This window comes from Hippocampus bargibanti, linkage group LG01 (genome assembly GCF_051943395.1).
Source record: "Hippocampus bargibanti isolate YZ-2025 linkage group LG01, ASM5194339v1, whole genome shotgun sequence".
Lineage (NCBI taxonomy): Eukaryota > Metazoa > Chordata > Actinopteri > Syngnathiformes > Syngnathidae > Hippocampus > Hippocampus bargibanti.
Genome location: NC_142734.1, coordinates 2,016,366 through 2,044,029, shown reverse-complemented (window position 1 = coordinate 2,044,029; position 27,664 = coordinate 2,016,366). Strand labels below are relative to the sequence as shown.

Here is a 27,664-nt window from a genome sequence, read left to right as displayed (position 1 = left end):
AACTCCGGTTGTTTTTAAAAACGATGATGATTATGATGACGACCTGAAACGTTTTGATTGCGCACAGGACTTGGCCCCTCTCAGATCAAAGGGCCCACAAAATGGGGGGCGGGGATACCCGGCCGGGGAGTATTTAAAAGTGGGACAATTCTGACTGCCAGTCAAAACGCAGCGATCCATCTGAAGAGCTGGGTCAGCACAACGAAAGAGGCAACGCTGCACCTTCAAGATAAAAACCGAGCGCTGACATCTCCGTTTTTTTTTTTTGTGTAGCAAAGACCGGTTGGATTTACTACTGACTTCCAACCCCTTTTTATTGACTCCAAGAGCTTTTTTTTTTGTTAGGGTTCACTTGAAATTGTATTTGCACTGGATTTGGACTGTTTTTTTAGACTTGTGTGTTTTGTGGAAGTTGTGTGTTTTGAGTTAGTCGGACTTTCCTGACGTCACCACGTCAACATTTCCAACCATTTTCCATCTGCTTGTCGGATTCCAGTTTTCTTCATGATGTGGCTTATCTGTATATCGATTGGTTTGATGGCCGGTCTGAGCGCCGGTGCTACGCGAGGCGTTTGGGAAGAGAGGACCGTGGTGCCTGTCAGGCTAGACCCAACGGTTCAGCCGGTGACGGACAGCGAACCGGATCGAACCGGGCAGAAAGTTTCGGAGGTGAGGGTGTACAGGCTGGACGCGTTTGGTCAAGAAATCATCTTGCAGTTGGAACCCGATCAGACATTTTTGTCCCCGGGTTTCGTCCTCCACCTTGTGGGGACTCCCGAATCCGAACCGAGCCAGGAACCGATGAGTGCAGATGAGTCCGATTGTTTCTTTTCGGGCACGGTGAACGGAGAAGAGCACTCTGCCGCGGCGTTAAACCTGTGCCACGGACTGAGTGGTGGATTTTACTTTCGTGGCCAAGAGTATTTCATCAAACCGCTCAACGCAAGTGACTTTCCCGGTCCAGAGAAGAAAGAGGAGGAGGACGAGGAGGAGGAGGTCCACCTCCTCCGCAGGAGGACTCGGCAAGTGAACGACGAGGGCAGCGCCAAGTGTGGGGTGAATGAGGACGAACAGAGAGTGCCAACGAATCTGGAGAAGAAGCCTCAACGCCAAGCCGCTGCTGAATCAGCACACACAGGTAAGATTTGACACACACACGAACACATACAAACACATATAAATCAAATTGCTGTTGTGGACATCAAATTGTGTCCCCATTGTGGGACAATTAAAGGTTTTCTCATATATATATAATATTAGTATGTTATATGTATATATAATAATAGTATGTTATATGTATAATATATATTAGTATTATATATTTTATATGTATAATATTATAAAAATAATAAAATAGACATATTTTATATTAATACAATATGTATATATATTAATATTAGTATTATATATTGGATTGGATGTACCTTATTCGTGTCTCTGGAGAAATTTACATTTCACAGCAGCAAAGTCATGAAAGGAAGAGGAAAGGAAAGAAAGAAGTAGAAAAACAAAATATTAAAATATAATATTGTATATGTATAATATATAATGTATATTACTATATCATAAAAATAATAAAGTAAACATTTTATATTAATATAATATTATCTATATAACATTTTATATTAACATACAAAAATAAAACTATAAAAATATATTTTAGATTAATATTATATATTAATATATAATTATATAATACAAATATAAAAATAAAAGAAGAAAAAAAAAATATATATATATATATATATATATATTTATTTATTTTTCTTGCTCTGAACTTTTCACTCCGATCTCAATCATGTGTAGTTTTTTTAATTTATAGTTTTATCTGTTTGTTTTGTTCTGTGTGTGTTTGTTTTGTGAATATAAAGTGTATTTGAGAACTTTGAAAGGCGCTTATGCATAAAATATATTATATATACAGTATAAATTCAGATTACTATATTTATATATATATATATATATGTAAAGGCAACCCTTGTGACCATAAAGCAGATTGGAAAATTGGTGGATATACATAATTTATTCGAAAACAAAATACTTTGGAACTTTGTTATATGCAAAAACTCCAATAGTCCAATACCATAAATTTGCACACTCGTGCCTGTGTGTGTCTTTGTGCGTGTGTGCGTTCAGATTTTATTGCCAACGCAGCAACAATATGACAGCGCTGTAAAGTCTGTGCCAGCGGGGGCGGAGTCTGGCTCGCTCGGAGTGGGTGGCACAGGTTTTACACCCTTGAGGCCAAATAGGGAGGGTTGGGGGGGTGGGGGGTCGAGGTTTAAGCAGATCCAGTTGCAGCCCGGCAGTGCTGAGTCGTACTAACTCGCCTCCTGGTACAGAAATGTGTTCCCCTATAGAGGATTTCCACTCGACAAACCATGTCAGAATTTTCCAGCCGAAAAGGTCATTTTTCGAACAAGTGAGAGGAGGCGCCGTGTTGCTGAGTCATAGCGTCCTGCCTCCATGACGCACGCAGCTTTCTTTGAAACTCAAGATCCATTCAGCCATCTGCTTTTCTCAGCAAATGTACATTTTATTGATGTGAACGTGAGCGTTTTTTTGGAATGGGATTGGAAGTTGGAGTACTTTACCGGGACTAACCCACACAAGCATACAGAGAATGTACCAATTCCACACGGGAGGTCCCTTTCTGAGATTGGAATAGAAAAACCATGACGGAAGCTGTTCACCATTGAGACATAGAACTGCCCCCATTAACAACTATCACAATTTGCAAGGTGGGGGCGGTGGTGGACCCCAAAAATGCAGGCAAGGGGGAGGAGCAGGGTGTATTTCACAAATTGTATTAAATAAAGTCAGCAGGAACAAAATTTCAAGCAACAAAGTCATCAGAACCGAAAGGTCCAAAGTAGCAAACAAAACCATGAGGTAGTTTCTAGTGTGTTTGCCTGCATCTGTTGCTGTTGCAATATCACAACTTCTAAGATGTACAACTCAGAGCTCCGTGAGACAGGTTATGTAAAAAGATATCAACCCAGCTAAACAGAACACAATTGATGAGGAACTAGGTAAAATTATCACAGAGAAAGCACGTCAACTTCACTCGGATATCATCAAATGTATGTATATGTATGACCCAGTTACCTGTTTAACTTTTTCCTGTTCCAGCTAATTCTCACTCTGTTTTATTTGGTCTAAAAAAGTGTCATGACGAATAAAGTTAAGAAAAACGACAGGAGGGATGATCTGTAATATATTTCCTCAACACCCTCCCCTATCTTCTCAGCCCACCACAGGACCAGGCGCTTTGTTTCCACTCCTCGCTACCTGGAGATAATGCTAGTAGCTGACCAGTCAATGGCTGAGTTCCACGGTGCCGGGCTCAAGGCTTACCTACTCACCATCATGGCCGTGGCATCCCGCCTGTACCGCCACCCTAGCATCCACAACTCAATCACCTTGGCTGTGGTCAAGCTACTGGTGGTCTACGAGGAAGAGAGGGGCCCTCAAGTGTCATCAAATGCTGCCATGACCCTCCGCAACTTCTGCCAGTGGCAACGCCAGCATAACCCCCCCAGTGACCGCCACCCTGAGCACTACGACACGGCTATGCTCTTCACCAGGACGGTGAGTTGGCTGCATACCAGAAGAATTGTGAGCCGTAAAAAAAGGACTACAGAGCATGGTTTACCTCCATCGTCTGTTCCTTTAGGACCTGTGTGGCGCCCATTCATGTGACACTCTTGGAATGGCTGACGTTGGTACGGTGTGTGACCCAGACAGAAGTTGCTCAATCATTGAAGACGATGGACTGCAGGCTGCTTTCACTGTGGCACATGAACTTGGTGAGTAAGCAAAAATAGACGAGAAGATTTCTTCAGGCGTCATCTGTACTTCTTTGAAGGGGTCGGATGTTTTACTTCTTATCCAAGAACTGATTTTTTTTTTTTCTGGTAGTTTTGGCCCGATATATATATATCCCTACTGTCCAGACGGGGCGGTGCCAGACTCTGCTATGATAGGTCCATTTTCTCGGGTCTTGGGGGGCAGAGGACTATTCCCTGAGGCTACACTGATTACCTCAATTGTCTTGCCTTATTATGGGGTCTACGACTGGCCTGATTGCCTCATTTGCTCTGGTATCACCTCATCAGCATAACTAAGCCTGTGTTGCCTAAGAAGTCTGGTGTACGAACGATCCAAATTAAACCTCATCAGGTCTTGCAGAAAAAAAAATAGAGTTCAGGATGATATTACAGGATGTAGCGTGTACTCAGAGTTCGGTGAGTGTGGCAGTGGGAAGGGGCAGGGGGGGCAGGGCTGGGCGAGAGTTGAGTCTCCTGACTGCCTGGTGGCAGAAACTGTCCTTGAGCCTGCTGGTCTTGGCTCGGAGACTCCACAGTCTCCTACCCGATGGCAACCGGCTGGTCTTGTAAATGTCCTGAGGGGGGTGGGGGGGGGGGCACCGATGATCTTCTCACCTGTCCTCACGATGCGCTGCAGAGTCTTACCACTGTTCGAATGTGTGATAATGGTGCTTTGGGGTGCACTGCTAAGTATGGTTTTGTCGCCCTGCCCTTTAGGTCATGTGTTCAACATGCCTCATGATGATGCCCAGCTGTGCTCTGGGGTGAATGGCCCCCATTGGGGTTCCCACATGATGGCTTCTACCTTGTCCAACCTGGACCAGCAGCAGCCATGGTCCGCGTGTTCCGCCCTCATGGTCACCACTTTTCTCGACAATGGCTACGGTCAGTGTCTGCTTGACAAACCAGTCAAGCCTCAAGCTCTACCTCAGCCCCTTCCCGGGACGGTCTACAATGCAGACCATCAGTGTCGGCTGACTTTCGGCGACGACTCCCAACATTGCCCTGACTTGAGCACCACATGTGCTGCTCTGTGGTGCACCGTTACGACATCCAATGGTTTGCTGGTGTGCCAGACCAAGAACTCCCCATGGGCTGATGGAACCCCCTGTGGGCATGATAGCTACTGCTTGGCCGGGCATTGTCTCACAAGGAGCCAAGCTTCCAAACACCAGGTAGGACCTTGACTCCTTCTGACCGTTCAACAGGAACCTTTTTCAGTCAGTACAATGCCTCGGGTTTGACTCGGACCGTAACCTACGCTTGTGTCACAATTTTTAGACTCCTGTCAACGGTGGCTGGGGAGCGTGGGGTCCCTGGGGTGACTGCTCTCGGACATGCGGGGGAGGTGTACAGTATTCCTTCCGGTCATGTGATAACCCTTTGCCCAAGAATGGAGGAAAGTACTGCGAGGGCAAGAGAATCCAGTACCGCTCCTGCAACATCGAGGCCTGTCCTGACGCTAATGGTAAGTCAGCATTGACATCACTGAGAAATACAGTGATACCTTGGTTTATGAACTTAATTGGTTCCCAGACAGAGTGTGTCAGGCGAAAAGTGTGTATCCCAAAAATTAATTTCCAATAGGAAACCATTAAAATGAGAATAATCCGTTCATAAAAAAAACTTCCGAACCACCAAAGCTTCTCATTTCTCTTCAGGCTTGTCGTTTCGGGAGGAACAGTGTCTGGCTCACAATGACATGTCAGCCCAAGTGTCTCTTGGATCTGGCGAGGGTGTTCAATGGGTGCCCAAATATGCCGGTGTTTCACCCAAAGATCGCTGCAAGCTTGTGTGCAGAGCCAAAGGAACAGGATACTTCTTTGTTCTCAAATCAAAGGTAAGGATGTTCTGAAATTGGTTACGTGATATTTTCATTGTCTTGTCTGATAATAATAATAATAATAATAATAATAATAATAATAATAATAATAATAATAATAATAATAATGCCCCCTTGTGGATAAGAAAAAATACATTGCCACAGCCCATGACCAGCACTTTATCGGCACCCAAACATGAAAAAACAAAACCCGAACACATTTGGAAATGGCGCTCTTTACGTCATATTTTCAATTCCCGAATACATTTGTGAATGGCAGTGAACGAGTTAAAATATTTGTTTTATTTTGAAGTAACTTATTGAAAGCAGGACTTTGATTCCAAGTCTGTTCTTATGTTTCCCGCAGGTGGTGGATGGAACACCCTGCAGCCCCGATTCCACCTCAGTTTGTGTTCAAGGCCAGTGCGTCAAGGCTGGATGTGATGGTGTGATTGGCTCCAACCAGCGTTACGATAAATGTGCTGTGTGTGGAGGTGATGGCGCCACCTGCAAGAAAGTGTCAGGCTCACTTGAGCGTGCCAGGTAATAAACAGAGTATCAAACAGATTTCAAATGTGGGTTGGCTTTATAATTTTTTTTGTAATGTCTGGACGCAAGCCAGGAGATCCGCGACTCCTCTTGTGTCAGCTCATGAACAGACAGTGCAGCTTCGCTAACCTGTGACTGTATTGGATTTTAAGTACAGTGATACCTCGGCTTACAAACCCCTTGGCTTACGAACTTTTCGGTTTACGAACGTTACATTTATGAAAATTTTACCTTGGCATACGAACTTTTTTTGTACACGGAGCTGCCTCAATGAGTGTTGTGTCGTTCGCGAACAAGCCCGTTCTTCTAACAACAAAATGGCAGCCGACTGCTTTTCGGTTAAAACTACATGATTGGTCAAGAACGCAGCAGTGAGGCGGGGTGGTTTAAACATGAAAGAGACAGGCAGACGACAGTGAGAGAGTTTCAACTTTGATAGTTCAAAGGCAGAGTGTAGACTGCAAGGTTAAAATATCCCATCAATCAGGCTCCACAAACAACCTGCACAAGCCATCTGCACACTTGATGCAAAAAGCTTTCAACCCAGCTAAACAAACACAATTGATGAGGAACTAGATAAAATTATCACAGAGAAAGCACCTACAAGGGATCATTCCTCAAGATGGTGAAAGAAGAAGGTTACGTTCCTCATCAAGTGTGTAATGCTGATGAAACCGCCCACTCCATTCCATCAAGCCATCGACCATCACAAACGTAAATAAAATGACTTTATTATATTGTACAGTTTATTTCTTATAATACAATAGCACATTTATTATACAGAAAATCAGGTATATTTTGTATAGTTTTAAGGCTTAGAAAATTAGAAAGTAGAAAATTATGTTTTATGGGGACCTGGGAACGGATTATTCTCATTTTAATGGTTTCCTTTGGGAAATACATTTTTGGGATACACACTTTTCGCCTGACACACTCTGTCTGGTAACCCCTTAATTTCGTAAGCCAAGGTATCACTGTACTTTGAAAATCATCATGCCTCCTGTTGTGCTTGGAAAGTATTTGCTTCATACCTTGGGCTACATGAACCAATTGCTGTCCATGTTCCAGACCTGGATACCAAGACGTGGTGACGATCCCAGCAGGTGCCACCCATCTTGATGTCAAACAGCGCGGTCCTGGAAATGGTCGTCATGACAATAGTTACTTGGCAGTGCGTCGACAGGACGGTACCTACCTGTTGAACGGCGATTATAAGCTAATGACCATGGAGTCGGACATCACTCTCCAAGGGGCGCTGCTGCGATACAGCGGTTCTTCTGCCAGTCTTGAACGCCTCCGCAGTTTTTCCCCCATCCCTGAGCCTCTCACCATTCAAGTACTGTCTGTAGGGGAAGCTCCAAGACCCAAAGTCAAGTACAGCTACTTTGCTCCCAGACCCAACAATCCTGCTTCAACCAACATCAATGCAGGTCGTCGGCATTCCATCAACGCCATCAGAGAGTTGGGTGTTGCCGAGTGGGTTCTGATGGAATGGGGTCCCTGCTCCAAGACCTGCGAGGGCGGTATGCAACAGAGAGAGGTGGTGTGTCTGGATCCAGAAGGACGTCTATCCAACGAGTGCCCAGAGGAGTTGCGACCTTTGGCGTCGCGATCATGTGCCTCTCAGCCTTGCCCGTCCTGGCTTCTTGGGGAATGGTCCGTATGTTCCAAGACCTGTGGTAGGGGGTTCCGTAAACGCCAGCTTCACTGCATTGGCTATGATGGCCACGCACTGACCCAGGACAGCTGTGACTTCAAAGACCGACCAAGACCCCTGCTGGAGCTCTGCTATCAAGGTCCCTGCTAAGGACTGCTTTGACAATCTGACCTCTCTTGTTTTTTTGGGGGGACCAAATGTCCATGGACCCATGTCCATGACTGCATCTATGTCTTCCAAAACTGCACATTGACAGAATCTCGCATCTGGACCAACAAAGTCCTGCTGCCTGGTTTTTGGAATGCAGCAGTGTCGCGTCAGCAAAGCAGAATGGACATTCATGAATTTGAGCAAGCGGTTTACAATTCTAATGGTATCAGAATATAACTGTATCGTGCCTCTTTGCAATTTTAGCAAATTTAGCTATCTAGCTTGCTACCTAGCTGGCTACCTAGTTAGCTATCTATTTGCTGTCCATTAGCTATCGAGCTGGCGATCTAGCTAGCTATCTGTTTGCTGTCTATTAGCTATCTAGCTATCTGGCTGGCTATCTAGCTGGCTATCTAACTGGCTACCCAGCTTGCTATCTATTTGCTGTCTATTAGCTATCTGGCTGGCTAGCTGTCTATCTAGCTGGCTATCGAGCTGGCTATCTATCTAACTATCTATCTATTGGCTAGCCATTGGCTAGCTAGTTAGCTTTCTATCTATTTGATTTATTCCGGGTTGAGTGAACGCTGGCGCGTGTGGCTGCCACTGCTCACCCACTGAAAAAAATTCCTGTGACTGTAAAGTGACCTTGAGAGTTTTGAAAGGTGCTTATAAATGAAATATATTATTATTATTATTATTATTATTATTATTATTATCTTCTTTTCCTTTCGGCTTTTATTATTATTATTATTATTATTATTATTATTATTATTATTATTATTATTAACACACAAGTAATTTGTCCCCGGACACGCTGCACTAGTATCATCATCAAAAAAATTGCAAAGAGGCACTCTACAGTTATACAGGTAACATCCAACTTACGACCAGCTTGACTTACGACCACCCGTACTTATGACCACAACGTCGACGCGGTGCCATCGATGCGTTCTTGTCCGCCAAAGTCCGAGCATGCGTTGGGCGACCTCTTCTAGCTTCTCCGTTAGCAGTGAAAGCGATTTTTCAAGAGCGTGTATGCGTGGGAAGCTGTGTGTATTTGGGTCAGCAGAACGACACAGTAATAAAAATCCATAATATGAAATATAAAATGATAAAAATGACACTAAAAGTTATAAGATTTATAATTGAACTGTAAGCAGTTTGGTATATCATAGTATTCAATAGAAAATGTTCTTTAAAAACAACAGATTGACATCATTTACTATTCTGTCGTATAAACCTCGCGTCGGCCATTTTGAATGCTTTTCAATTACCGACCGTTTGACTTACGACCGTTTTGTCGGAACCGAACCCGATCGTAACTTGGATGTTACCTGTATTTTGTTTAGAGAGTTAATAGCAACGGGGGAAGAAACTGTTTAAATGTCTGCTGGATTTGATGCGCATGAATCGGTAGCGCCTACCTGAGGGGAGTCGCTGGAAAAGGTGGTGGGCAGGGTGCGCAGGGTCCAGTAGGATTTTTCCGCACCCTTGTTTTGATTCTTGCAGTGGGCAAGTCCTCGAGAGTGACTAGGGCGGCGCCAATGGGTTTTTTTTTTTCCACCGTCCTAACTGTCCGTTGAAGTCTGATTTCGTCCATTTTTGTGGCGGCACCCAACCAAACCGTGATGGAAGAATACAGGATTTATTCGATGACAGCCGTGTAGAAATGTCATAGTATGCATGTTTGTGAGAGTATGTCAAGATTTGAGGCATAGATTTTCTTTGTCCAAGCTGGGCTGGACAGTTTATTGGTAGTGGAGATCGTTTCTTTCTATATATAGATAAAAATATAGATATACATTTTCATATTCTACTTAGTCATCCCATCAGGTATGGAAATTGAATTTTATTCTGAACTATTAGTCAACATTGATTTATCATAAACCTGTAGCACTTCACTTTTGTTTTTAACTAGCGGCACATTGTTACACTCATTTTCTTTTTTTACGAATGCCTCGTATTTTGCAATTTAGCCATATTTTGAAAACCAAAGAACTTGTGTGTGTGTGTGAGTGTGTGTGTGTGTATGTGTGGAGACTTAACGAGGGACTTGTCTCCTGCTTCTACTTCATAAGTAAGTCTCTCCTGCCTTCCGCGAAGGCATCCGTTTGTATAAAATATCCAAACATTATTTATTTTTGTACAGCCTGTTAAATATAATCATGTGGCCATTTTCTAAATATTATTTTTATTTGCTGTCGAGATCACAGAAGGAAGTATGAAATCTAAAGAGTATTTATGCTACGTGTGTTTGGTGTTTGGTTCATGAATAAAATATTGACTCTGGAAAAAAAAAAAACAAATTATTGTTTAAAAAAAGTTATTTTTGTTTCATTTTACGCACGCTATAGAAAACATAAAATGAGTCACCATTTTGTAAGGGCAGACGCCATTTTAGTAAGATTGCCAACCGCTTCCGGGTTGGCAAGTATGGCATAATTGAAAGTCACCGTGCCGGAATTACAGTCCCGGTAAATGTATCATATGCGCTTCTACTTTTTGACCGCTAGAGGACAGCAAAATCTCATTAAACTCATAAAACGAGGAGCAGCATTGTCAGAGTTCGTTGCAGAATATCTGACATGAAATGTACAAAAGGAGAGATCTTTGTGATGAGGTGAAAGACGACATGATTTAACTATATTTTAGACCCAAAGGAGGTTATTTTTTTTTTTTTGGGGGGGGGGGGGTGCGGATGAATTTAACAACACAATTGAATGTTTATGTAGTCCACAGGTGTCAAAGTCAATGCCCAGGGGCCAAATCTGGCCCGCCACGTCATTTTATTTGGCCCGCAAAAGCAAAACAAAATTGTGAAATCTATCTATTAACTGTCTAACTGGCTAGCTAGCTAGCTATCTATTGGTTATCTATTAACTAGCTACTAGATCACCGTTGCTGGCTACCTAGCTAGATAACTATTTGCTATCTATTAGCTGTCTAACGAGCTATCTATCTATTACTGATCTGTTAGCTAGCTAGCTAACTTGATCTATTTAAGTTATTCCCGGTTGAACTGGGTCACCGTTGCTGGCTACTTAGCTAGTTATCTATTTGCTATCTATTAGCTGTCTAACTAGCTAGCTAGATAGCTATTATTTATCTATTGGCTATCTAGCTAACTTGATCTATTTGAGTTATTCCCGGTTGAACGGGGTCACCGTTGCTGCTACCTAGCTAGCTATCTATTTGCTATCTATTAGCTGTCTAACTAGCTGGCTAGCTAGCTAACTTGATCTATTTGAGTTATTCCCGGTTGAACGGGGTCTAGCTTGCTAGCGATTAGTTATCTATTATTAGTTTATTATTTTTCTACATATTCAATTATGTACATATCAAAGTATTTGCTGTAATAAAGATATTTAGTTCATTCAAATTTAGGATGTGCTTTTCGCTTTGCATGTTTTTACGAGGTGTTTGTGTGCGTGCACTTTCCCTGCAAGAGTAAACTTGTAATAATTTAAGGTGTTTGGAACATTTGGAAAGAGTAAATATAGATTATTTTTCAATATTTTCCTTTTTTTCCTGACAGACATTGACAAAGTGGATACCTGCGTGAACGCGCGCGGCTCGATGACGACAGCCGGCATGTGCGCGCTTATCCCACTCCTCCATGGTCACGTGATCCGACACAGGGCAGCTGTGCCTCTCAGGTCTCGAGCCGCGTCTGATTCCAGGAGACTTTGCAGGCGCCGAACGCACGTATTCGCGCACCCACGAAACGTGTAACGCGTTGTTCGTTCAACCAATACCGAGAGGAGCGTCGTGTCCACGAAACGACATGGGGGATCGAATGGTTTTAATGCTTCTGGCCGTTGCGGCGGTGACTCTGGCTGCCGAGGTAAGAAGCTGTTTTCATTCCGTTACAATGCGGCTGTCATTGGAACAAAACCCGCTAATGTTAGCCACAGCCGGACCGGAAACTGCGTCCGGGCTTTTCATAACAACTAAATCTTATCAAGGAAGCACTCAACGGGCTAGTAATTGCCATTGTCTGGAAACCCATAGAAACGACATTAATAAAACATTTTGGTCTCGTAGACTCTTACTTATGAAAGCTCGGCTATAACATACAATTTTAGATATACAGTAGTGGCTATTTTAACTGTGAAAGAACCGGAAGTGGACATTAGGCATCGGCTTGTCCAACACAGAATTTGACTTCGTTTTTCGGCTAAGCACAAAACGCATTCATATTCTTTTCAATCGATAAATACGAGAAACGTGACTGTCCCGTAATGCAAGCACGTTGTGTGAATATATTAGTTTCATTTTTGTGGTCAAAGCCTCAGGTCAAATCTGTGGCCGCAAGTCCCCTCCCCCTTCCGACCATTCGAATGTATGTTTTGATTTTAACCTCGGGAGAAGCGAGCTTACATTTGACCGTCATGTCAGCGAATTTAAAACCGGCTTCATCTATTTTGCTACTATTAAACATGACAGTGTGCATTTCCGTTGTTTACAAATAATTACGTGAATAGCGTTTTGCACCCTTGTCCAAAAAACGAATCTTAATTTTAGGCGAGTGGGCGTTTTAAGCAATGACACGATTTATGCATAAAGTGTCAAAGATCCCCAAGGTTTTTAAGAAGCTATCGCGTAGACGCGACAAGATGAACAATGTGACTGACCAAGCGATGCATTTCAATCGTTTGATGGAGAAAAGCGAAGTAAGATGGCGGCGGTGCACTGCAGCATTAGGGTAGAAAGAGATCCAGAGCTGCGAACACACCGGCGCTATTGTTGCCTTCCTGTCCTTTTTTTCTTTTTAAAGTCAAATTGTGTTCACGTACTTGAACACCTCGCTTGCGAAATGTAGTTTGTTTGTAAGATGTCCCAAAAACCACAATTTTTGTTTCTTGACGCACTTAAAAACGAAGCGTGTCGTCGGAACGTGCATTAGTCTGTCATCATCCAACATACGCAGTATTCAAATCATAACTCGAGTAAAAAGAACATTTTTACACCATAACAGACGAATTCAGAACAGTCAGTGCAACGATGGCTGGGAAATGCTTTTTCGTTGGCAATGTTACGCCGTCGTGCTGAAGATGAACGAGAGAAGTCGTCCACCGAGGACCCTTAGTCTCCCTCATTATTCGAACAGACTAGCCAGGAGTGTATACAAAATACTTAAATTATGACCTTTGTTTAGCAGGCTACGATTTCCAAATTCCGATTTGACAGACATTCAAATTAGTTTGCAGGATTTTTCAAAACTACAGTACCTTGGCTTATGAACTTAAGTGGTTACCAGACAGTGTGTCAGGCGGAAACTGTGTGTCCGAAAAATTAATTTCCCATAGGAAACCATTAAAATGAGAATAACCCGTTCCCAGGTCCCCATAAAACACCATTTTCTACTTTCTAATTTTCTAAGCCTCAAAACTACACCAAATATACCTTATTTTATGCATAATAAATGTGCTATTGTATTATAATTAAAGAAATAAACTGTACTGTGTAATGAAGTCGTTTAATTGACCTTTGTGATGGTCGTTGATGGCTTGATGGAATGGAGTGGCCGGTTTCATCAGCATTAAACACTTGATGAGGAACGTAGCCTTCTTTCACCATCTTGAGGAATGATCCTTTGTAGGTGCTTTCTCTGCTATAATTTTACCTTGTTCCTCATCAATTGTGTTCTGTTTAGCTTTTTGATTCTGCGGGTTATTTGTGGAGCCTGATTGATGGGAATTTAACCTTGCAGTCTACACTTTGCCTTTGAGCTATCAAAGTTGAAACCTTATTTATAATACAATAGCACATTTATTATACATATCTCCTCTTCTTTTCCTTTCCGGTTTTCCCTTCAGGGGTCGCCACAGCGAATCAATGTCTTCCATCTATCCCGGTTTTGTGCCTCTGCACATTTATTATACATATAATAAGGTATATTTGTGTAGTTTTAAGGCTTATTCAGTTGAAAATTATGTTTTATGGGGACCTGGGAACGGATTATTCTCATTTTAATGATTTCTTATGGGAAATAAATGTTCGGCAGATGAACTTTTCGCCTTACACACACTTTCTGTGAACCAATTAAGTTCGTAAGCTAAACTATAACTGTAGAACTTTTGGTTTGCCTTTTTGGTGTCATGAAATGGCAATCATTGTCATAGTTGAGTTTTTTTTTTCCCGCATATCACGAAGCTCCATTTTGATGATTTCTCCACTTCCATATCCCTTGGTCTACACACCCCATGTAAACAGTTCCTTTGGCATGAATCATTTGGGGTTGCACCTAATGCGGGGCAGTGTCTTGGTTCTTTAGACTTGTTTTCATGACTAATGAACAGTCTTTATTCTGTAAGCGTCAAACATCAAAATAACAAGTGAATCACGATTAAAAGCAACTTGATAAGACATGTCTTTCATAAAAAGCATGTTTAGGCTCGTTTGTGCCCTGTGAAATACGCACATTCCAGGAAATTGCTTTCTCGGGTGGATACACTTTGTGTGTGTAGGAAATTAATTATTAATTAATCATTTGTTTTGTTGTTTAAAAAAAATGTCCTTCTTACCAACATGAAATCTGTCCCGTGGTCAAAACTACCATGAGTCATTCTTGCTCAATTCGATGTTCAACCAACTCACGTTAAGGAATCGAAGTGTCCAATTTACTTGATGACCAGTTTCTTGGTTTTTTCCTTTTCATATTTGTACATGAGAGCAAAGTATATACAGTGATACCTTGGCTTATGAACTTAATTGGTTCCCAGACAGAGTGTGTAAGGCGAAAAGTGTGTATCCCCAAAAATAATTTCCCATTGGAAACCATTCAAATGAGAATAATCCGTTCCTAGGTCCCCATAAAACACAATTTTCTACTTTCTAATTTTTCTAAGCCTTAAAACTACACAACATATACCTTATTTTATGAATAATAAATGTGCTATAGTTTTATGTGATACCTCAGCTCACGAACTTAATTGGTTCCCAGAAAGTGTGTGTAAGGCGAATACAGTAAAGTCTCGTTATATCGATATTCAAGGGAGTCCGAAAAAATATCGATATAACAGGGACTATCGATATATCCAACCCTGTTTGCATGTAATTTTCTCAGTGCGTGCATAGAAATAGTATCGATATAACCGGGACTATCGATATATCCGATATCGATATAACGAGACTTTACCGTAGTTTGTCTGCCGAACATTTATTACCATAAGAAACCATTAAAATGAGAATAATCCGTTCCCAGGTCCCAATAAAACATCATTTTCTACTAAATAAGCCTTAAAACTAAACAAAATATACCTTATTTTATGTATAATAAATGTGCTATTGTATTGCAATTAAAGAAATAAACTTCTGTATAATAAAATTGTTTTATTTACCTCGGTGATGGTAGTTGTCAATGGATGGTAGCAATGGTTGACTTAGCGTAATGGTACTGGGACGCTCAGTCACACAAACGCACGCCTCTTTCGTGTTTTTCGATAATCTTCTTCTTCTGCTCGACAGTCATTTTCTTTTGTGTCCTCTTTGGCGAAACACTCGCCCGTAGTGTGGTCTTTTTCAGATCCATAATCGCAAATGTATCCTTGATTACAAACTACGTATGCACTCAAAGAAAGTGGGTGTGAAAAACTAGTCCGCCAACCACCGTGGCGCTGTTCGACCGTGTGGTTCGGTGTTTTTCCGCCGAAAACTAGTCCTCCAGCCAGCGCTCCATGTGTTTCCTGAAAACTACAGTAAAGTCTCGTTATATCGATATCAGTTATATCGATAGTACTGCTTATTACGATACTATTTCTATGAACGCAAGGAGAAAATTTACATGCCGCAGGAATGGATATATCGATAGTCCGGTTATATCGATATTTTTTCCGACTCCCGAGAATATCGATATAACGAGACTTTACTGTTGTTCGTCTGCCAAGATTATATTCTCTGTATCACTGTACTTTGTGCTCATCACATCTTCATAAAACCCCTCATCTCACTGTCTTCCAGGTGCCCACAGATGGCTTGACGGGACTGCTGGCTGAGCCCCAGGTGGCCATGTTCTGCGGGAAACTCAACATGCACGTCAACGTGCAGAATGGCAAGTGGGAACCAGACCCTTCAGGCACCAAGAGCTGCGTTGGGACCAAAGAGGGTATCTTGCAGTACTGCCAGGAAGTAAGTGGCTCTAAATGTATTCTTGTATTTTAGCTTGGTAATCTTAAAGGCGCGTATGGGGTGGGGCGGGGTTATAGAACCGAAAAGCAGTCAGAGAAGTCATTTTGTCCCTGGCCATTTTCATCATCTCCACCTTTGATGCGTTCAGTACTTGATCTGTATTTAGCTGATCGTTCGTTGTTATAACGACGGTTATTTTTGTCGCAGCAAACAAAATACAAAAGATGGTCTGATGTATTTTTCTATTTATTTGGTCAAATGAGGCACATTTGGCCACATTTATTTTCCAACATCCAACATTATTGCATCGCCTTTTATTGTGTCGGGAAGGCGTTTACATGAATGTGTCAATCTGTTGTTGGTACAATGATAACAGAAGGAAAACAATGAACTCATTCACTGCCATTCACAAATTTATTTCAGAATTGAAAATATGGATTTAATTGGATGTACCTTTATTCAGTGGAGAAAATGTACATTTCACAGCAGCAAAATTATGAAAGGAAAAGGAAAGGAAAGAAAGAAGTAGAAAACAAAATACAGGAGCTGCTGTAAAGGCAGCTCTCGCGGCGCCATCTTGAAGTCAAAACAACACCAAAAACTAAATAACAAATAATATGACAACACAGAGAGTCATTCATTCTTCAGCACTTGCCGTACCTTCTTTGTCACATGAAGCAGTTCTTGATGAAAGAGGAGAGGATCAAAGCATCCTTTTCAGCAGTGGATCAGGGACGTCATGGTGGAATGTGCACGTCGACTACAAGCTAAATGTTGAAAGCAAACACGCAGCTGTAGCAAACACATAGAGCGTCATTCCCGAATTTGTTCGGGTTTTGTTTTTTCATGCTTGGGTGCCGATAAAGCGCTGGCCATGGCCTCTGGCAATGGTTTTTCTTTTTCACAAGGGGCAGCATTTGCCTTTTTTCTATGTTAGCGCTTTGTTCCAGCTTGAGCTGTTGTTAAAGCGCTATATCAACTACATTGCATTGTATTTTGGACAGTACCCTCATTTCAAGATCATATAACTCCAGACCCATATCATTTAGGAATTAACTATTTTTTTCCTGATCAGCATAAAATATTGTCTCTTCCATGAACTGATACATTTGTAACCTGGCAAATGAGCTCTTCCTGTGAAGGGGTTTCAAGTCGTAAATTGCTTCGACGATAAAGGAGTATCCCAAGTCCTAAATTCTGTCCAAGGCCAGATCTCCTAGATCAGAATCAGAATCAGAATCAGAATACCTTTATTCGTCCCGCAATGGGGAAATTTGCAGTCCACAGCAGCAATTGAAGAGGGTTGGGGTGGGAGTGAAAGGATAGAAAACAAGATATTCTAAGCATAACAAAATAAAAATGTCAACTGTATACTGTGCAAATGTAGATGTGCAAAAACCGTTCTATAAACAAGACTGTACATAGTGCAGAATCAAGAGATGCATTTAGATATATTGCAACAACCCATATTTACAAGTGTCCAGTTTTTTTTTTTTTTTTTTTTTTTTTTTTCACATGTGATCATTGGGAATTGTGAAGCCTGACAGCAGTCGGTAGGAACGAGCGGCGGTACCTCTCCTTCTTGCAGCGCGGGTGTAATAGTCTCTGGCTAAAGGAGCTACCCAGAGCTGTCAGGATGGGCAGGAGGGGGTGGGAGGGGCTGTCCGTCATAGCTTTTAGTTTAGCTAGCGTCCGTCTGTTGCCCACCTCCTCTAGAGAGTCCAGCGAGCAGCCCACGACAGAACTGGCCCGCTTGACAAAGCGCTCCAGTCTTTTTCTGTCCCGGGTGGTGATGCTGCCTGACCAGCAGACAATGCCATAGTGGATGGCTGATGCCACCACAGAGTCATAGAAAGTCTTTAGGAGTGACCCCTGAACTCCAAAAGACCTCAGTTTCCTGAGGAGGAAGAGGCGACTCTGTCCCTTTTTGATTAGGGCATCCGTGTTTGTTGTCCAGTCCAGTTTATTGTTGAGAGTAACACCCAGGTACTTGTAGGAGGTCACCCTCTCAATGTCCGAACCCTGGATGTTCAATGGTGCAGGAGAGGATTGTTTCCTGCAGAAGTCCACCACCAGCTCCTTGGTTTTGCCGGTGTTGATCTGGAGGTGATTCTGCTGGCACCAGTCCACAAAGTCCTTTGTCAGTCCCCTGTACTCCCTATCGTCTCCCTCTGTAATGAGGACAATAGCTGAGTCGTCAGAGAACTTCTGAAGGTGGCAGGTTGGGGTGTTGTAGTTGAAGTCCGAGGTGTAGAGGGTGAAGAGGAATGGAGCCAGGACTGTTCCCTGCGGCGCTCCGGTGCTGCAGAGAAGCCTGTCCGACTCACAGTTCTTTACACTCACATACTGTGTATGTATACACTAGATGAAGATTGACCTAAGGTCACCTACGTCTTTTGTTTGGTTGGCCAGCTAAGCATGAAACTTTTAAATATGATAACTTCTTATTCTGTCTAATCCCTCTCAAAAAGTCAATGCTGTGATAACCTGTCTCCGAAAACCTCTCATAAATTCATCACGTGGACGTACAGGTTTATCCAGAACTCCAAATTACCAACGTGGTGGAAGCCAACCAGCCCGCCAGCATCCAAAACTGGTGCAAGAAAGGACGCAAACCATGTCACAGTCACATGCACATCGTAGTGCCCTACCGCTGTTTGGGTGAGTTCATCTTAATGGATTGAATTGGATTGGATTTGCCTTTTTTAGTCTCGCAGTGGAGAAATTTACATTTCACAGCAGCAAAGTGATGAACGGAATGAAAGTAGAAATAAGCATCCATTGATTGCGTATTGAAATATGGTTTTCTATGCTGCAGTTGGAGAATTTGTGAGTGATGCCTTGCTGGTTCCCGACAAGTGTAAGTTCTTGCATCAAGAGCGCATGGACCAATGCGAGAGCCACCTTCATTGGCATACGGTGGCCAAAGAAGTGAGGACGCACGCACGCACACACACACACACACACACACACACACACACACACACACACACACACACACACACACACACACACGCAAACAGACACACACACGCAAACAGACACAAACACGCATTCCTGTTTCAATGGTTTTGTGAGGTCCGGATAATTCCAGATAAGGAGTGAGGACCATCGTTGCTGATAAGTTTAGAGAAGAACTAGTGTTACATTTGAACCCTAAATGTCACCCCCATTTCCCACTTCAACTTCTTGAAAAACAAAGAAATAAAAAGTGGACTTGAAATTGAAATAACAGCAGGAGTGAGGACTCTGAATGGCTACATTCAAAGTCCTCACCCCTGTAGTGAATTTGGTTAAAATATCATTTTACTTTTTGTGGTATGAACATTTTCCCTCTCATTAACCACGCACACGCGCATAAACACACTGTGAGTAAAAAGTGTGTGTATCCAAGTGAAATGTAAATACACACCAGAAAAATCATTTTGGGTGAATTTGTGAGGACCTCTCTGAAACTTTAATAGACGCATATATGGACCCTCTAGAAGCCTTTAGAATGGAAAACTTGTGAGGACCGGCCAAAATGTCCTCACTTGTCAAAAATGTCCTCACTACGTATGGTATGAAATGTTAATGGTCCTCACAAGACTAGCAATACAAACACACACACACAAACGCACAACACGATTGCGCCAAAGAGCAAAAAAAAATCGACCATTGTCCCCTCGCCGTCTTTGTAATTCTGGAATGGAATTCTCTAGTCGTGCACAGACCGGACCATGAATCTCCATGACTACGGAATGCTTCTTCCATGCGGTATCGACCGTTTCCGAGGGGTGGAATTTGTGTGCTGCCCAACGGGGGCTGAGCGCGACGCCGACAGCGCCGAGCGGGACGGTGACGACTCCGACGTCTGGTGGGGCGGAGCCGAAACGGACTATTCTGATAACAGGTACTTTGATGTACAAAGGGGGTATGCAAAATTGGAGAAAGGTTCGAGATCTTGTCACTTCAGCTGAGCAATTGAAAGACTCTCACACGCTCATCCTGGTATTGTTCAGTCCTCACAAACAACTCAAGTTCATGTGCCAACATGCTGCTTTTTCCTCATGACTAGACTAACCAAATACAAATACAGTGACACCTCAGTTTACCAACTTAATTGGTTCCCAGAAGGTGCGTGTAAGACGAAGACGCGTGTCTTCCAAACCTTTATTTCCCATAAGAAACCATTAAAAATGAGAATAATCCATTCCCAGGTCCCCATAAAACATAATTTTCTACTAAATAAGCTTTAAAACTAAAGAAAATATACCTTATTTTATGTATAATAAATGTGCTATTGTATTGCAATTAAAGAAATAATCTTCTGTATAAAAGTGTGTATCCCAAAAAATAATTTCCCATTGGAAACCATTAAAATGAGAATAATCTGTTCCTAGCTCCCCATAAAACACAATTTTCTACTTTCTAATTTTTCTAAGCCTTAAAACTACACAATATATACCTTATTTTATGAATAATAAATGTGCTATAGTATTATGTGATACCTCAGCTCACGAACTTAATTGGTTCCCAGAAAGTGTGTGTAAGGCGAATAGTTTGTCTGGCGAACATTTATTCCCATAAGAAACCATTAAAATGAGAATAATCCGTTCCCAGGTTGCCATAAAACATAATTTTCTACTAAATAAGCTTTAAAACTAAACAAAATATACCTTATTTTATGTATAATAAATGTGCTATTGTATTGCAATTAAAGAAATAATCTTCTGTATAAAAGTGTGTATCCCAAAAAATAATTTCCCATTGGAAACCATTAAAATGAGAATAATCTGTTCCTAGCTCCCCATAAAACACAATTTTCTACTTTCTAATTTTTCTAAGCCTTAAAACTACACAATACAGTAAAGTCTCGTTATATCGATATTCAAGGGAGTCCGAAAAAATATCGATATAACCGGGACTATCGATATATCCGACCCTGTTTGCATGTAATTTTCTCAGTGCGTGCATAGAAATAGTATCGATATAACCGGGACTATCGATATATCAGATATCGATATAACGAGACTTTACTGTATATACCTTATTTTATGAATAATAAATGTGCTATATTATTATGTGATACCTCAGCTCACGAACTTAATTGGTTCCCAGAAAGTGTGTGTAAGGCGAATAGTTTTTCTGCCGAACATTTATTCCCATAAGAAACCATTAAAATGAGAATAATCCGTTCCCAGGTTGCCATAAAACATAATTTTCTACTAAATAAGCTTTAAAACTAAACAAATTATACCTTATTTTATGTATAATAAATGTGCTATTGTATTGCAATTAAAGAAATAATCTTCTGTATAAAAGTGTGTATCCCAAAAAATAATTTCCCATTGGAAACCATTAAAATGAGAATAATCTGTTCCTAGCTCCCCATAAAACACAATTTTCTACTTTCTAATTTTTCTAAGCCTTAAAACTACACAATACAGTAAAGTCTCGTTATATCGATATTCAAGGGAGTCCGAAAAAATATCGATATAACCGGGACTATCGATATATCCGACCCTGTTTGCATGTAATTTTCTCCGTGCGTGCATAGAAATAGTATCGATATAACCGGGACTATCGATATATCCGATATCGATATAACGAGACTTTACTGTATATACCTTATTTTATGAATAATAAATGTGCTATATTATTATGTGATACCTCAGCTCACGAACTTAATTGGTTCCCAGAAAGTGTGTGTAAGGCGAATAGTTTTTCTGCCGAACATTTATTCCCATAAGAAACCATTAAAATGAGAATAATCCGTTCCCAGGTCCGACTAAATAAGCTTTAAAACTAAACAAAATATACCTTATTTTATGTATAATAAATGTGCTATTGTATTGCAATTAAAGAAATAATCTTCTGTATAAAAGTGTGTATCCCAAAATATAATTTCCCATTGGAAACCATTAAAATGAGAATAATCCGTTCCTAGCTCCCCATAAAACACAATTTTCTACTTTGTAATTTTTCTAAGCCTTAAAACTACACAATATATACCTTATTTTATGAATAATAAATGTGCTATAGTATTATGTGATACCTCAGCTCACGAACTTAATTGGTTGCCAGAAAGTGTGTGTAAGGCGAATAGTTTGTCTGCCGAACATTTATTCCCATAAGAAACCATTAAAATAAGAATAATCCGTTCCCAGGTTGCCATAAAACATAATTTTCTACTAAATAAGATTTAAAACTACACAAATTATACATTATTTTATGTATAATAAATGTGCTATTGGATTGTAATTAAAGAAATAAACTGTACTGTCTAATAAAGTCATTTTTCTTAAAACGTTTTTCTGATGTCAGTTAAGAAACAAAAAAGTGATGTCGGTTGTCCTTTAAAGCGCTATATAAATCAATGTTTATTGTATTGTATTGTATTGTAAAAAAGCGACTTTTTATTCTCCTCATCCTCATTCTGTGCTTCTTTTGTATCCCCAACTTCCGCCTTCCCGCCCATGTCGTTGCGCTTCCTCTCCTAGTATGCTGCGGGAGCCACAGCCAGCAGAGCAACAAGAGGAAACCAAACAATCTGTGTTGCAAGAGGAAGCATCTGAGGGAGACGATGAGGCAGAGGACACATTGGACAATGACCAAGACGGAGATGGCGAGGAGGACGACGACGAGGAGGAGGAGGAGGAAGACATGGCTGCCGACACGCTTGATGATGATGAGGATGAGCTAGCCACCAACGTTGCCATGACGACAACCACGACCACCACCACTACCACCACTGAATCAGTCGAGGAGGTGGTCAAAGGTGAGTTAGCATTTTTCTGGCACGCTTCTTATCTGGGAAATTGTACAGACGCTCCCCACCTTACGAACGAGATACGTTTCCGAGCGGTCGTTCGTCAGGTGAACTTGGTTGTAAGTTGCTTCCGTGCTCTATTTTGTATGGAATGTATGTTTCAGGCTTTTACAAGTATGTTTAAGGTTTATATAAGTATGTTTAAGGATTGTATAAGTAACCTGTATTGGTTTGCCTATATTCGAAATACGGATGCTCCCCAACTTAAGGACGAGATACGTTCCGAATGGTCATTTGTAAGGTGAATTTGTTCGTAAGTTGCTTCCGTGCTATATTTTGTGTTGAGTGTATGTTTAAGGCTTATATAATTATGTTTAAGGTTTATATAAGTATGTTTAATGTTTGCATTCTTATCTGGGAAATGTACAGACGCTCCCCACCTTACAAACGAGATACGTTCCGAGCGGTCGTTCGTCAGGTGAATTTGGTCCTAAGTTGCTTCCGTGATATATTTTGTATGGAATGTATGTTTAAGGCTTAGATAAGTATGTTTACGGTTTATATAAGTATGTTTAAGGCCTGTATAAGTAACCTGTATTGGTTTGCCTATATTCAATATACGGACACTCCCCAACTTATGGACGAAATACGTTCTGAATGGTTGTTCGTAAGGTGAATTCGTTCGTAAGTTGCTTACGTGCTGTATTTTATCTGGAATGTATGTTTAAGGTTTATATAATTATGTTTAAGGTTTATATAACTATGTTTAATGTTTGCATAAGTAACCTGTATTTGTTTGCCTATAGTAAATATACAGACGCACCCCAATTTACGAACGAGATACATTCCGAGCGGTCGTTCGTAAGGTGAATTTGTTCGTAAGTTGCTTCCGTGCTATATTTTGTATGGAATGTATGTTGAAGTCAAACACTGAACGGGGAAGTCGAAAACACAAACGCTCTAACAGTCGTCAAATCAATTCACACCTCCTGTCGTACCGTGACATCTATCCTTGGGGCTTCAGTAAGCCATTGCTGAAGCTCCTGGCACGTCATTTTAAACAGATTTCGACTTATGACCGTTTGACTTGCGACCGTTTTGTCGGAACGGAACCCGTTTGTAACTCGGATGTTACCTGTAGTGCAAATTTCCCCATTGTGGGGGACTATTAAAGGCTTTCTGGTATATACGTTTAGAACTGACTCTGCGATACGCAGAGGATGGTGACAGGTTTGTGTGTGTATCCCTCCAAGATGTGTGCTGGGCCAGTGCAGAGACTGGTCCATGCCGGGCCATGCTGCCCCGTTGGTACTTTGACCGCCAGGAAGGCCGCTGTGCTCAATTTATCTACGGCGGCTGCGGAGGCAACAGGAATAACTTTGATTCCGAGGAATACTGCCTGTCTGTCTGCCGAAGTGTCAGTAAGTTCTGCTCGTAGCAGATGACCCAGATCAGCTATCCCTTTTTTTTTCCACAGCGTGCTACTCTAACCTCCTGCGAGAGACGCTCACTGCTCCTTCTGAACTTTCCTGAACTCCTGCCGCCATTCTTGGCTAACATTTCAACTCTTGTCTTCCTGATGTGTTTTTTTATAACATGTCCTTCGTCCGACCTGACTTCATGTTGTCATCATTTTCATGATGCTGCAACTTATTTTAAGGTTCACGGGTAATCGATGAAAAGGTTTCTTCAGCCGTCACCTGTAATTCTTTGAAGGTGTCGGACATTTTCTCATCTAAGAGGCTTCGTCAGCGAACTAATTTTTTTGCTGGTAGCTCTGGCCCTCTCTCTCTCTCTATATATATATATACAGTAAAGTCTCGTTATATCGATATCAGATATATCGATAGTCCCGGTTATATCGATACTATTTCTATGCACGCACGGAGAAAATTACATGCAAACAGGGTCGGATATATCGATAGTCCCGGTTATATCGATATTTTTTCGGACTCCCTTGAATATCGATATAACGAGACTTTACTGTATATATATATATATATTGTAAATTTTTGACTTTTGCTCCTTTCCTTTTACTCCTTTCACTCACTATCTTGTTTCTCTTCCTCCCGTGACCTATTTTGATGTGACAAAACAGGGCAAACTTTATTTGTATTGTAATCCCGTGTGCGCCTGTTTCCGTTTTTCTTTTCCTCTTGTCGACTCAGTGCCCACAGCCACACCCGGCTCGCCCGACGCTGTCGACCACTACCTGGAGACACCTGCCGATGAAAATGAGCACACCCATTTTCAGAAGGCTAAAGAGAGCTTGGAAGCTAAGCACCGTGAAAGGATGTCTCAGGTATGTAAACATTAGATTACCGTATTTGCCCGTATATAAGACGCACCCAAAAGCCTTGATTTTTTTTTCAATTATTATTATTATTATTATTATTATTATTATTATTATTATTATTATTATATTAATATTATTATTGTAAAGAAAATTACGGTCGCGCAGAAGGAGATCAACGAAAGACACGAACGAGGTGTGCGTTTGTGTGACTTAGCGTCCCAGTACCAGTATGCTAAGTCGACCATTGCTACGTCTGCCTAAAGGTGTTTCTGTGTCGTCTAAGCAACGGTCTCAGGCAATAGAAGTGGATTAAGCGAAAAGCAGCTAGCAGGGGACAGTGTGAGTGAGGGTATTATTGCCGAGAAAGCACGGCAACTTCACTCGGATATCATCAAGAGGCAACCTGGAAGTTCGTCATCCATTGACAACAACCATCACAAAGGTCAATAAAACGACTTTATTATACTGTAGTTTATTTCTACTGTTACAATCCAATAGCACATTTATTATACATAAAATAAGATATATATTTTTGTCGTTTTAAGCCTTATTTAGTAGGAAACTATGTTTTATGAGGACCTTGGAACGGATTATTCTGATTTTAATGGTTTCCTATGGGAAATTAATTTTTGGGATACACACTTTTCGCCTTACACACTCTGTCTGGGAACCAATTAAGTTCGTGATCTGAGGTATCACTGTACAGAATAATTGGGTATTATTTTTACGCCACCAAATCATACAGTCCAATTGAAAGCACAGATGCACAAAAACATGAGCAGAAAAGAAGCGGTGCTGCAAATGACGTCGCTTCATCATTAGCATTCATCTCATTGAGTGCATATGTGCAAGTCACATTGGGAGGGTTGTCCTGTGTTGTATCGGTACCTAGCTGTTATTTTTTCCCCCTCACCTTGGTGGCAGCATATTCCAACAGTCACGCTAATAATTCTGAGCCAATTGGAATTTAACGGGCATGATGTCGCTCTACTTGTGCTCAGGTGATGAGAGAGTGGGAAGAGGCTGAGCGAGAAGCCAAGAATCTTCCACGCGCAGAAAAGAAGGCAGTCATCCAGGTAACCGAATTTGTAGCAACTCTTTTTAACTCATTCACTGCCATTCTCGAATTTTTTCGAGTCTTTCATTTTTTTTTTTTTTTTTTTGCTGGTGGTGCTGATAAAGCGCTGGCCAGACCTCTGGCAATATTTTTTCCCTTTTACAAGGGGGCAGCATTTCCTTTTTCTTCCATGTTAGCGCTTTGTTCCAGCTTCCGCTGTTGTTAAAGCGTTATATAAATATGTACAGTATGTATTGCATTGTATTTTGGACAGACACCCTCATTTCAAGTTCACATAACTCCAGACCCATATCATTTAGGAATTAACTCTTTTTTTTCTGTTGAAAAAAGAGAGTCTATGGTTTATGCGAGATAGCAAATAGTTAGCTAGCTAGGTAGCCAGCAAGATAGCTAGCTAGATAGCTAGCTAGATAACTAGATAAATAGCTAGCTATTAGTTATCTATTAGCCAGCTAGCTAGCTTTCTATCTATTTAAGTTATTCCTGGTTGAGCTGGCGAGTGTGGCTGCCGCTGCTCACCCACAGAGAAACTTATCCTGTGACTAGAAAGTGACCTTGAGAGTTTTGAAAGGCGCTTATTATTATTATTATGCTGTATTAAATGTTTATGTCATCCGAAAAATTAATATTCTGTGGGTCCTGCAAAACCCTGGCACTGGAGTGGACGCGCAGAGTTAAAATTCTGGCTGTGCAGATTGTTGACCCGGCGCTATTTGACCTTTCAACCGTGCATTTTAGCGTTTCCAAGAGAAGGTTGAGACACTGGAGCTGGAAGCAGCCAGTGAACGGCAGCAGCTGGTGGAGACTCATATGGCCCGAGTGGAAGCTCTTCACAACGACCGCCGACGCCTAGCGCTGGAGAGCTACCTGACCGCCCTGCAGCAGGATCCCCCCAGGGTACACCACGGATATTTCAACCATCTATTTGAAATATCATAGACAGTGATACCTCGGTTTAGGAACCCCTTGGCTTACGAACTTTTAGCTTTACGAACGTAACAGTGAGGGGAGGTGGTTTAAACATTAAAGAGGCAGGCAGACGACAGAGAGAGAGAGAGTGAGAAAATGGCTACAGAAAACAGTGAAAGTAGACTGCAAGGTTAAAATTCCCATCAATCAAACCCCACAAATAACCCTCACAAGCCATCTATACACTTGATGCAAAATGCTAACAACCCAGCTAAACAGAACACAATTGATGAGGAACTAGGTAAAATTATCGCAGAGAACGCACCTACAAGGGATCATTCCTCAAGAAGTGTTTAATGCTGATGAAACCGGCCTAAAATGACTTTTTCTTTAATTATAATACCATAGCACATATAATCTACATAAAATAAGGTCTATTTTGTGTAGTTTTAAGGCTTAGTAAATTAGAAAGTAGAAAATTATGTTTTA

At 41.4% G+C, this 27,664-nt stretch overlaps 2 protein-coding genes across 5 annotated transcripts in view; both read left to right on the top strand.

The window, feature by feature from the left end:
- The first annotated feature begins 160 nt into the window (after positions 1–160).
- adamts1 (ADAM metallopeptidase with thrombospondin type 1 motif, 1) lies at positions 161–10,613 on the top strand. The gene is made up of 8 exons (XM_088989411.1): positions 161–1,138; positions 3,251–3,591; positions 3,677–3,809; positions 4,548–5,005; positions 5,112–5,298; positions 5,492–5,670; positions 6,020–6,195; positions 7,270–10,613. Exons 1-8 carry the CDS (start codon positions 505–507, stop codon positions 8,006–8,008), a joined length of 2,847 nt encoding a protein of 948 aa, XP_088845537.1. The 5' UTR covers positions 161–504; the 3' UTR covers positions 8,009–10,613.
- Positions 10,614–11,621: 1,008 nt separating this feature from the next.
- Positions 11,622–27,664, top strand: part of appa (amyloid beta precursor protein a) — a 28,037-nt gene continuing 11,994 nt past the window's right edge. For 2 of the 4 annotated variants that reach the window (XM_088989347.1, XM_088989267.1), the window contains exons 1-10: positions 11,623–11,855; positions 15,974–16,141; positions 18,673–18,802; positions 18,960–19,072; positions 19,843–20,033; positions 22,624–22,901; positions 24,146–24,313; positions 25,061–25,194; positions 26,190–26,264; positions 27,005–27,163. In XM_088989347.1, the coding sequence (XP_088845473.1) occupies positions 11,796–11,855; positions 15,974–16,141; positions 18,673–18,802; positions 18,960–19,072; positions 19,843–20,033; positions 22,624–22,901; positions 24,146–24,313; positions 25,061–25,194; positions 26,190–26,264; positions 27,005–27,163 (1,476 nt within the window). In that variant the 5' untranslated portion in view covers positions 11,623–11,795. Of the gene's footprint in view, positions 11,856–15,973; positions 16,142–18,672; positions 18,803–18,959; positions 19,073–19,842; positions 20,034–22,623; positions 22,902–24,145; positions 24,314–25,060; positions 25,195–26,189; positions 26,265–27,004; positions 27,164–27,664 lie in introns of all 4 variants that reach the window. The other 2 variants (XM_088989367.1, XM_088989377.1) reach the window with 2 other exon arrangements.

Coding starts and splice junctions, on each gene's coding strand:
- adamts1 (XM_088989411.1), top strand. CDS start 505: ATGATGTGGCTTATCTGTATATCGATTGGTTTGATGGCCGGTCTGAGC. Junction 5,006..5,111: donor GCCAAGCTTCCAAACACCAG/GTAGGACCTTGA, acceptor CACAATTTTTAG/ACTCCTGTCAACGGTGGCTG. Junction 5,671..6,019: donor TCTTTGTTCTCAAATCAAAG/GTAAGGATGTTC, acceptor TGTTTCCCGCAG/GTGGTGGATGGAACACCCTG.